General features: G+C 34.9%; 1 protein-coding gene across 10 annotated transcripts in view; it reads left to right on the forward strand.

Moving 5' to 3' along the window:
• EHBP1 (EH domain binding protein 1) overlaps positions 1 to 12,638 on the forward strand; it is a 366,236-nt gene that overhangs the window by 294,364 nt on the left and 59,234 nt on the right. For 8 of the 10 annotated variants that reach the window (XM_019433536.2, XM_019433609.2, XM_019433691.2 and 5 more), the window contains one exon: positions 10,140 to 10,287. In XM_019433536.2, the coding sequence (XP_019289081.1) occupies positions 10,140 to 10,287 (148 nt within the window). The remainder of the gene's footprint in view (positions 1 to 10,139; positions 10,288 to 12,638) is intronic. The other 2 variants (XM_019433764.2, XM_053890722.1) reach the window with 1 other exon arrangement.

Genomic DNA, 12,638 nt, shown 5'->3' on the forward strand with positions numbered 1-12,638 from the left:
TGACATTACATTTTGTTGTTGGTTTCTTTACTTTAAATACTTGAACTGTTAGACCTTTTACTTTTTTTGCTGAGAAAGATGTATTTGTACCAGATTAGAAAAGCTAAACTGTTTCTTTACATTGAATAATCAGCCTGTCATGACAAATCTATCTCCTTCTGCATGAGTAGGTGCCAGTCTGACTGGCTTCTTTTAGGCTCACACTGGGTTTTAAGCTAGATCCATGTGCATGACTGGCAGTGCATTTGTTGGGCCAGATCTAAGGAGCCAGAGAGCGTTCAGCTCCTTTTTGCCTACAAAAGAGCAGCCAGACAACCAGCAAGAGGCCTTGGATGTAACACAAGGTGATACTTACTTAGTCAGCCATTCTTCTTTTTTTCTTATAATTTTTTTAAACTAAGAAGTTATCAATTTCACAAAGAAAAGAGGAATTAAATTATCAAAGGGTCCTTTTCGTAGGCCCAAACTATTTCCATTAGTTCAGCTAATGCAATTTGAAGTTTACAAAAACACAAAATAATTACTTTTATAATACTAAAATAGTTATTTCTAGAAAAATATAGTGCTTACTAGAAATTCATATATATTAGTTTAATGAAGGAAAGAAAATGATCGCTGGCATAGAATATAAAACTTTATATCCCAAATAGCTTCCAGATACTTACAGAAAGGCTCATTTAGCAACATTAACTTGATCATACTGTTTTGTGTTTAGAATTCTTTATTTGTATAACGTGGTATGTCAGCACTCAAGCAAAACAGATGCTATATTAAAAAACAATAGTTGCTGCATCTTGAAACAAAAAGATATATAAAAAACTTAGGTATGATATATTCAGTTTCATGAATTGAATACTAATGAAATCTAAATTCTTAAAATGCATGTCTCTTTTTTCTGATTTAATCCTTTTATATTTTCTACTCCTGTATTAAAAACAAGATCTTAAACTTAAATTCACATTTTGTTTAATATTTTGCCTATGCATTTTAAACAAATCCAACATTTAGTAGTTACTACAAAAATAAATGTAATCTCCAAAATTTAGTAGTTACTACAAAAATAAATGTAATCCCCAGGGTTGATCAAAGATTTAATCTGGCCAGATGGGGCAAACTTGAGAAAGATTTTGACTTTCCACTCTGTTTTGCAACAAGAAAGGCTGATTTTTTTTCCCTTTCTTTCTTTGTTAGAGAAACAGAGATCAGGCCATCCCCAGAGAAATGAGCAGGTGTGGCCATTTATAAGCATGTCTGCTTATATTACAAACCAGCATAAGAAAAGTTTGAGTTGGGTTGAAAAGATCTGCTAAACAGTTGTAATGTTTCACCCTAAATCCTATTTATTCAGTCAAGAGCTGATCAAGCTGGCAGTAAAATATCTAGTCTACCCAAACCTTTAAAGATCTTGTAATTTTATTTTTTATTTTCATCCTATCTTCAGTAGCAAGTGAATAGGTGCACTTTGGTAATCCTTGCCTCTGGACAAGCACAGAATTTTTTTTTTTTTTTTTTTTATCCTTTCTGAATGCCTAATAACAGAGCCTTGCTTCCTGTCTAATGATGAAAGGGTGGCAGTCAAGTTCTTTCTCTTAGTTTACTATAAAATTGAGGAATTTCATGGACCATTTTGAGAACAGAATCTTGCGCAATACTAGCTGTATTAAGTAAAGCACTTGTAAAAAAATAATTAGATAAGTTAAATGTGTTTAACCCGATTAATAAAAGTCCAGTTACTAAGACTGAAAGTAACACAGTTAAGCACAAAATATTTTGTTATTAAGGGTCGTAAAGGATATGGAATCATGGGTTTGTTGTTAGAAATAGGGTGCTTTGTTCTGCTATAAACACAAATTTAATGAGCAAAAGATGCAAACTACATTATTTGAAATAATGTATTTTTAGTTTTGTTAAAGCTTATTTCATGAAAATGTGTGTAGACATGTTTCTTAGATAGAAAGACTTTTCAATCTGTATTTTTCAACTGACTGAATAAAAATATCTAGTGTTATGAAGGACACCCATGGGTGGGTAATGATCTCAGCAGCTACACTGACAGTTTCTCATGTTCTAATTCACCTTCACAAATCCATGGCATCATTTTTTGGCTGGAGTAATGTCAGTTGGTGACATTTGCAGCAAGTATAAAAAGGACCCCCCATGGCAGCCATTTTTATTTGATTCTTAAGATCCAAAGGCTGCTGAAAGAACAATTGAATGAAGTTGAGGATTGGGAGAAGCTTGATTTTCTTTTTCTCTGTGAAATGAAACTCTAGTCTTTTTCTTCCCCTTCCCCTTAAAAGCAAAAGTCTGCTAGGGGGTTGTAGCTGTGTCAAAGCCGCTGGGATGCCACTGCTGATCACTTTAATTACTACGACTAAGGAGGATAAAATTAAAAGTAGCACCATTGAAGCAGTGGAAGAAAGCTTGCCTAGATGTCGGTGAACTGTGAAATATAAAAATTGCATACCAATACATTTTTATGGAAAGGAAACAAGGAATTACATTACTTATTCCTGAAGAGTTTGTCCTTAAATTGTTCAAGTTTTACTAGTGCATCTATCTATGGCAGATTGTAGACCATTTCAGAATGATAAGGAAAATAGTAACTTGATATCCTGTGAGGTGGACTAAATATTTTTTCAATTCATGTCCAGAGTGGTTAGTTCTGATCCATTTTCTGTATTTGAAAATACTTAAATTTGTTGTATTGAAATACAAGCTCTTTGCACCAGAACAAGACTCTTGCCTGATCCTGAAGATGTTAGCAAAGAGAAAAGTAAAGCTGAAATGCACTGTGTTCAGCACTTTTGTGAAGGCTTATAATTTAAGGTTGGGAACCTAAGTTTTGAATGAATATAAGTAAGTTACTTTCTCCTCATCTCTGTGTATTCAGTAACACAAAGGGTTACTGATTTGTAAAGCCCAAGAATAAGTAAAAAACTGGGTTTTTAAAAAAAAAATGACAATTTAACAGTAGGGCCTCAGAAACATTCTCTGAACACCAGTTATGTGATAGATACGACTGATGCTTTGAAATCAGACAATGATTTTTCATTTTTACTATGCCATTTACAAGATATATGACCTTGGGCAGTGTATTTAAGTGTGATTCAATTTCTGTCAAATCAGAGAGATAGTAATTTACCTTGCAGAATTCTGACTACGAAATGAAACAACATGTGTGAAAATACTGTGTGCAGGCACAGAGGTAGTATTTACTAAAAAATCTGTTATAACTTGTTTTATAAAAAGATGGTTGTGGGGAGGGAGGCCTTCCAAAATTGCAGCTTTTATAAACCCTCCAAAGAGTGCATCCATTTTACAAAAGCTAGACTATCCCACATAGTAGTTTAATTCCAAATAACACTATGTAGAAAAAGGTAAACGTCATCAGACCCATTCATAGAAATAGGAAGCCTAACTACTTCAATTTACTTAAGTTTATTTAAACTAGGCAGGTAAATGGAAGATATATAAATTTCCTAATGTGTTCAATTTTTCAAGTGTACTTTTTCTTTTTAATGACAGCAGTCTTCTGAGTTACCTTACCTCTGCATCCCAGTGAGAAGATTCCTCCTTTTTTTTTTTTTTTTGTAGCAGACATAGTAAACAAATGATTTATTTCCAGCTGTGAGTTTTTGTCTTTGTTGAATGCAGAATAGTCAGAACAAATTGCAATAACACATGGGTCGGTTTAAACAAACCATTATTGTCAGAAATACTCATTATCTACATATTTGAGCAGTTTGTGCTGAATACCATACAAAAAAACTCATCGTCCTTACTGCCTAGTCATTTTGTTCCTTTGACATAAACAGTATGTCTCTTCTGAGTAAAAGATCCATAGATTTTGTTGCTAACTAGTCTGTAAATATTACTGCAAAAATCAACTTCTAATGGAGCTTGTATATAAAAATTAAAATGAAATAGTTTTTCTTATAATGAATCTGGACATTAATATTATCAATTAAATTAAAAATTGTTGCATAATCAATTGCTATAATTACAAGCTTTTCCTTTTGACCTTAACAATTAACTTCTATTTTCTCAGTTGGTTCTTTGTCTTAAGGGAAGTTAATGGGTAAGAAAACAAACAACACAGATATGCCATCCCACTGGAGAGCTCTAGGCCCAAGCAAAATTGTCTCTGTGGTGTTAGGACATTAGTGGAAAAGTAAATCAAGGCAATCTGATAGGGAACTAGAATTCTGTCAATCAGGCTCAAGATTTTGTGCTGTGTCCATAAACTTTGTTTACTGTAGGGTTTTATGAGTTGTAACCTGCCCTTGCAGTCTGTTAATGAGGCTAAATCTTGCTACTTGAGAATTGAATTACAGCACACCTCTGGGCTAATGGTTATAAACAGAAAGTCCCATTAGGGCTGCATTCTGATTTGTTCATTTGCATTTTTTCTATTGTATAGAGAACAATGACGAGTAAATAGGTACAAACAAACAATTTACATGGAAATTGATAAAGTGTCCCTAATTAGTATTTAGAGTTGGTTTTATTAATGATTGCTTGTGTTAAATTGCACTCTTGGTAAGCTCTCAGAAACATTTGCAGATAGGAGTATTATTGGGGAAGGTGGGAGACCAAGAGGAGGTAGTAGCTTGTGAGAAAAAAAATTAGGTTCCCATTTCATATTTGGAAAGGTAGAATCATTTATTTCATTTTAACTCAGTTAAGATGACCCAAGACCACTTCATCTTAGTCTGAATCACCAAATTCCAGCTCTGCAAGAAGTTATTATTCACGCAGTGAAATTCACTTAAACCCAGTTGCCTGAGGCATATCAAATAATGGTTTTTATTAGCACTCTTAACTTTTCTTAAGTTTGAAAGATGAAAGTTTAGTAAAAGCTCAATTTTCCTCAGTTGGTCATGTAATTTGATACTTTTGGGGATCAAATAGTTTGGTGGTTAAGAGCAAGGCCTCGGTACTCAGACAGACCCGGGCTGGACTCCCAGTTCTGACATCAGGTCTAGTTGGCGTGAATTTAGAATTCTAAACCTAAATATACTCATTGGTAAAAATCAGGGTGTGAAAATTAAATGAGATCATGCATATACAGCACTTAGCACATAAAAGCTAAGAAATATTCAGCAGCCATTACCAGAATCATCATTATTGAGCTTGATATTTTCCACGTTCTGAAATATTAGTAGTGAATTGAGGATTTATGCATATTATTTTCTTTTCCCGTCTTCAGTCTCACCCTGTCTGGTGCATTCTACTCCTCTAACTACAAATAAGCTTGTGTCTCTAAATACTAGGACAATTTCCCTTGAATGTTAAATCTCTCTTCTTTTGCTCCCACCACAACTACCACCCACCCTAGGAAACCTGCTATCTCATCTTTTCCTTCCTTCTCCCCAGATTATTTTTTAAAATAACTTTTATTATAAGAGTAGTACATGTATATTATTGGAAATTAGTAAATGCAGACAAATGAAAGTAAGAAAACAAAAATATCACATTTCCACACCTAGATATCTCCATCATACCAACTTTGTGAATACCCTTTGAAGTCTTTTTCTCTACATATATATGTGTATTTATTTTGCCAAAATGATAAAATGAGGTTATTACTACATAAATTATTTTTTTTCAGTCAAATTGCATTTCCTCTCACTTAATACGATGGTTATGTTCAAATTTTTGTAATTGATTCAGCAATGGCCCTTACAGCTGGTTTGTCCAAACTACTAGCTAACCTGGGATTATATGTTGTATCTATACAAATAGGACTATACAGTTAGGTTTCTTTTGGTGGTGATGGTGATTGGTTAGTTGGTTTTTGTTGTGTGCTTATTTTTGTAACTTTCTTATTAAAATGACCAGGTCATTTTTCCTCAATGTCATACCTTCTAGATTTACTTGGTTGCTTCCTTGCTGTGTCATTTATCATGTTTTTCTATCCCCCGTGTATATGATAAATTCGAAGTTATACTGAAAGGCTTAGTGGATTCATTTTAAACATTTGCGCTAGAATATTATTGGTGATGTGCGTTTCATGTGCTTCACATCAAAAAACATATAACATATGGTTGACCCATCATTAATGATGCCAAGACTGACCAATAGATTAGTGGCCCCTAATCCCTGATTTCGTTCTGATCTCTCCATTTACGAGTAGGCTTTCTCCTTGCCACTAGGAAATAATCTGTGTGGTGTTTCTTAAGCATATGTTCCAATTACTATTGCTCTGTAAAAGCTACCCCAAACTTAGTGGTATTAAAAAAAAAATTATTTTTATGCTCACAGATTCTGTGGGTCAGGACTTCAGACGGGACACACTGGGGATGCTTTGTCTCTGTTGCATATTGTCTGGGGCCTCCACTAGGAAAACTTGACCCTTGGGGTTGACTCAAAATGGCTAAAGGCTGACATCTTCTGAAGGCTTCTTCATTTACATGTCTGGTACATGGGCCAAGGAGACTCAAGGCTTAACTTCGCTGGCATGACAGCTGGGTTCCCAGAAAGTAAAAAATGCAGGAATTTCAAGAGAACTGGGCAAAAAGGATATGGCCTTTCCTACCAAGCCTTGGAAATCACCCACAACACTGACATGTTCTACTGATTATAATACAAGTCACTAAAGCTGGCCCAGATTCAAGGGGGGAGGAATTAAATTTTACCTCTTAATGAGGGAGTAAAGTCACATTGCAGAGAACATGTGGAATGAAAAACACTCTAATGGCTATCTTTGGAAAATATAGTCTGCCACAACATAATATGACTATCTAGTTTGCCATCAGACATATATCAAAGAGCTTAAATAGCTGTTGATAATCCATGCCAGAGTCATTCTTTTATGAATGGCAAAGTTATGTTTTTGTAATCTTACCTTTTAAAAATTATAGGTGGTATTATTTTGTAAAATAGAGCTTTTTTTCATTGGCTGGGACTATTTAGTTACCCTAAAAGTGAGTTTTTACTGGCAGGACAAGATAATTGCTGGATTCTTTTCCTCTAATTGCCAATTTTCAGAGGAGTTATTTTAAAAGCTGACTCAAATGAATTAATACATCCTTCTAAGAAACTTAAAAAAAATTTTTTCCCTTTTTTCTTTTCCTCGTTTCTTTTTTTTTTTTCACAAATCTTTTTTTTCTACACCTAACGTGGGACTCAAACTCATGACCCCAAGATTGACAGTCACATGCTCTACCAACTGAGTCAGGAACCCCCGTCTAAGAACTTTTTGAATATCACATTGAATTGATGACTTTTCATTGATTCAATGTGTGATTTCATTGATTCAATTCACAGCAGTCATTGTTCTTTTTGATACTGAAATTGTTTCAGTTTGTTCACTAGGAGCTTCAAGCATGTCTCTGGGTCCATTTGATACCCCTATTAATCTACTCCTATTAATCTTGACAGCTCTCATTTCTAGCCATCTCAAAATGTGTGAAAGAATTGCCTAGGTTTGAGCTCTACCAATCTGTTATCTTCCTCTGTTCCTAATAATATTGCCTACTGAGTTTGGTTGCCCTTTTTAACATTCAGACTCACTAACCTATCACATTTACTACAGTTGTTTGTTCCCTTTATCTCCTGATACATGAGTGTTCTAGTTCTTCTCTTTATCTATCTCCTTTTCTCTTCTCATCTGAATACAGATATTTTCCACGTTTCAGTCAGTAGCTGCCCTTTTTCTTCATAGTGTCTCTTTAAACACTTTGATTTATCCCCGTGATTTCAGCTCTATAGTCCTAGTTTGACTTCACTTCTTAACATGAATTTCACTTTCCCATCTACCACCTAACATCTTCACTCAGATGTCCAGGCAGTCTCTCCAACCCAGTGGCCCACCTAACTTCTGACTACCATCTCTTACCCCAAATGTCCTCTCCCTCCCTTCCTATTGTTCATTAGTTTATCTATTTTTATTTTTAGTGCCACAGTTTTGCTAGTTGCCCAAGTTTAAAACTTCTGAGTCAACTTCTTTCTTCCCTCCACATCCAATCAGTTACCAAGAATTGGTATAGGTACCAGTTCTACCTCTAATATGTTCTTACAATGTCTCTCTCATTTCAGTTAGCATCATCCTACTTCTGGATCTCATTACATCTTCCTTGGACTGTTATAAGAGCCTCCTACCTAGACTCTTTCCAGTTTCTCTATGCCACCCTATCTTATATACTATTGTTAGATTCATCTTTCTCAAGTGACACCTGTGATTGGTCATTCTCCTAGACACCAAATAAACAAATAAAAAAACACAACACACAAAACCAAACTTTTAGAAAAATGTTTATCTATTTATTTTTGAGAGAGAACACAAGCAGAGGGGCAGAGAGAGGGAAACACAGAATCTGAAGCAGGCTTCAGGCTCTGAGCTGTCAGCGCAGAGCCTGATGCGAGGCTCAAGCTCATGAACTGTGAGATCATGAGCTGAGCCGAAGTCGGACGCTTAACCGACTGAGCCAGGCACCCCCCAAACCTCACTTTCTTTAGAATAAATCACCCTGTTGAACAGGGATCCTATAGTCTTATCTGCCCAGCTTTATTTTTCTTGCCTTGTCGTTCTGTTACTATTTTTGCCCTATGCTCAGGAAAATTAGACTATGTCCTTCTTTTCCATTGTACTTTCTTGCCTCTATACCTGTGTATTGTTCCTACTTGTGGTTTTGACTAGTGACCCACCTAACTTCTGACTACCATCTCTATCCATTTTCAATCCTGCTTGTTCTGCAGACTCAATTCTAAAACTATGATGCCATGATGCCCTCTGTTTGTCCCTTAGCCAAAAATGTTCTTTCTACTGAACTCTTCAGTGCAATTTGATCTGATCTCCTTATTGTGGCCACTTTATCTTTCCCTCTATATTATAAACATTTGAGAGTATAAATTACAAGTTTTCATTCCTGAAATTTCTATAGCAAGTACCAAGTACAAAGGCGTAGTAAAGACCAGAGATACAAAGATAAATTAGATGTAGCTCCTAATTTCACATAACTCAGTTCTGTTGAGAAGGAGGCATTTGTACAGAGTTAAAATGTAACTTGACAAATAGTTTCAAAAGTAATAACACACACACACACACACACACACACACACACAGTACTATAGTAACATAGATAAAGGAGACTTTATTCCACCAGTGGGGAGGAGGGAAGAATAGTTGGGAAATTTAGTGGATTTAAACTGAATCTTGAAAAATGAGTAGGAGTTAATCAAATGAGAGAAGAACATTCCAAGAGGAAATGACATATTCAAATCCCTGGGTACATGAAACTACACTACACAAGCAATTCTATATAAATAGATGTGAACTTTTATGGAGGTTGGGAGAGGTTAAGGGAAGATAGCACTGTAAGGATATGTTGAAGCCACATTATTTCAGGCTTTGTTTTGTTATGATGCCTTATTTTATATATTTTCCAGTTTATAAAGCAATTTATAAATTCATATCAATTATTATAATTCATAATAGTCCTTTTTTAGTAGGCAGAAATTTTAGTTATTTAATATTCTGTAGTTTGTACTTAAATATTAAAAAAAACACATTAGATTTTATTTTGCCTTCTTAATGAGCATTTAAGAGAAGAGAGACTTAGGAATGGGGATAGTATATCAGTTACCCAATTCTGATTTTAAAACTGCCAACAACTATGACTTGTGGAACTAATATAGTGTCTCCATTCCTACTCCAGCCCCCTAAAAATTCTGTTTCATATATTTGATCATGTAGTGTAGCAGCCTTTTCTGCTATCAGAGTTGTCTATTAGTGCTCTATACCTTTATTAGAAAACAGCAAGTTAAATTCTATTTTATAAAAATAAGGTATTAATTGAAATTGTTTTTGGTATTCTTTTTTTCTATACGCCTGATTATTTTGTTAACAATAGCCCCTTCTATTTTCTCAATAATAAATATTGCCAAGCATTCTTTAAAGGCTAGTTTGAATTTTTAGCAGACATTTTAATACAATAATTTGTAAATATTTTTTTAAAAATCTGATTGTAGGATGTCTTTTAAAAATGGTGTGACATCCAACTGATATAGAGCATCTTATTTATAATGTGGGCCAAGCACCATGCTGTAAACCAGTTACTATCATGATGATCAGATTGAAAATGAAATTGCATTTCTGTCAATTACTGAGTTGGCAACTGTTCAATATATCTTAGCAGCAAGATGAAGAGCGACGTCGGCAGCTGAGAGAGAGAGCTCGTCAGCTAATAGCAGAAGCTCGATCTGGAGTGAAGATGTCAGAACTTCCCAGCTATGGTGAAATGGCTGCAGAAAAGTTGAAAGAAAGGTCAAAGGCATCTGGAGGTGAGTTAAAGAATCTTGTATCATATTCTACAGACAACCTAGAAATCTGCAGTGGACCTTTTGGGACTTTTTATTCTTACTTCAAAATGTTGCATCAAATACATAAAGTTTCTAACCTTTTGATATGTTGCAAAGAACCTATAGGAAGCTTAGTAAATCAGATGATAACTCTTGCTGTTTTCCAAATCAACTTTTTGGCTTAATTTTTACTTTCTTAGAAGTACTTTCTTAAAATATGATTTGGGAAAAAACTCATCTAGACTTTGGTTTATGATTCCCCATTACTATCCTCATTAATTATAGTTAGGAGTGAGTAAAATGCAATCAGGTCCTCAACACCTAGGTCACAAGACTTGTTAGTGGTGAGCTTTGGCATGAAAGAGTTTTGCTTTGAATTAGATCTTTAGAAAGTAGCTTTAACAATGATCTGGCCTTATAGCCTGACACGGAAGAATTTTGAGTAAGTCCCATATCCATTTCTTCTTAGTCTCCTTATTCTAAGAAGGTCTTCTTCAGTATCCGCAGAAATTATTCTAAGCTTGATGTTGGGACAAGGATTACGTATATAATTAAAGGCAATTTTGGTTTTGCCTCTTAATGCTCACCTTGGGCATCTTTAACTTGGAACTTTTTACATTTTTGTTTAAGAGGAGTATATTCAAGAGGCTTGTGGGTTTTTGTTTTCTTTTTTTTTTTTTTCCAAAGGTGTATAACCTATTTATCTACCAAAACATGCCAGGTACTTGTCCTTAGTTAATCTTAGAATGCTAGGATCATTCTGAAGAGTAGGCAAGTGTGGACTTGAATAAGACCTTAGAGAACTGTAGCAGAGGTAAGCTATTTCTAGGTTGATGATAAGTTTCTTCTAAGTAAACTGAAATTTACTGCTGTTATTTCTAGTTGATTCCTTATTTTAAAAACTTAGTGTTGTAGAGAATGCCAGCTAATGCCTGTAGTATATAACTTTATGTCTCATAAATCTGAAAGCTGCTTCCCTAAACAGCTGTGTGTCTGTTCCTCTGGTCTTGTCAGAATGTTTTTATCTTCTTAAAGCCTTCATCTTACTTTTCAACTCCCATCACTCAGAATTTTTAATGCAATTTCTACCCTCTCTTACTACAGTTTTATAGTAACATCAGTAACTACTCATGGCTACACACTTATATAATACTATCATAATTTGCTTTTATAACTATTAATAACAAGATGTTTCTTTGGTATCAGAAAAATTCCAGGTATTCTAAGTAAGTTGTAAAAATCTTTGCCTCCTTGTATCTTGGAATACAGAAAAAAATTTATATTCTTAACCCTTCAGATAAAGTGTTCTAAAGCTACTAATGCTCCCTTCCTGTGGCATTATAAACCCATAGGAGAACAGTAATAATAGGATAGAGAGGTATCCAGTGTCTCTCTTATTTTTTTCTCAGTGGTGAGCAAATAATAACACTATTTTAAATAAGCTGTAAACTCTGGGAAGGCTAAGAATTAAAAGTTTTAATTATTAATTATTACTATTTGTAGATAGTTTGGTTAATATTAAAATGAAGCCTCAGGGTTCAGGCAGATGTCGCTGGAGAACAACAAAGGCATTATCATAGACCATGAGTGGAGCTCACTCTCAAGTCTTCTCCAGCACTGGTGCTGACTGTCTCTCAATGCTCTCTTGTCCATGTAGTACCCTCCTGATCTGTTCTTTTGATGAGCTCTACCAACTTTATCCCTTCTCATTTTTTCTTTCTCCTCCTAGTCTAAGGTGGTACTTAATCTACTGTTTAGAAGACTCAAGCACACTGATAATTCATTTTTTCTTTCTTGTATCTATTTTTATATCTTTTAAATCTATTTTATTTTTATGGATAAACTCTTTGCCCCCATCAATCAGGTATTTGCCTTCTAATAGTCAAAGCCAAGCTTTTCTGCATCTGTGGAGAGTCATAGGAAGGGTCATCTGTGTAATTCGTCTTATCACTAACATCCAATTCCAGTTGAGGCTAAGCCAGGACTAGACTAGATGGAGAGACTTCCATCAGTGTGACAACCCAACGAATGCATATCTTCCCTACTTGGTAACTAGGGAATGTGAAGACCTGATTTTGGCATCATTTAACAGTCAACACTCAACAAAGTAAATAAAAGACGAGTGAGGATTGGACCTGCAGAATCCAGGATTAGATTCATTCTAGCAAAGAAGTGTAGACTAGAACAGGGAAAGCCAGGTGAAATAAAGATGGGATGGGATTCACCAGATACCTTATGAAGACTTGTCAAAGCTAGATTGTGTTCCCTAAGAACCAGAGTGATCAGGATCCGTTTCACCTGTGGGATACACTATATTTTGGATACTGAAGGCA

The sequence above is a fragment of the Panthera pardus genome, unplaced genomic scaffold, assembly GCF_024362965.1.
Source record: "Panthera pardus isolate Hobbes unplaced genomic scaffold, ASM2436296v1 HiC_scaffold_25, whole genome shotgun sequence".
NCBI classification, from domain to species: Eukaryota; Metazoa; Chordata; class Mammalia; order Carnivora; family Felidae; genus Panthera; species Panthera pardus.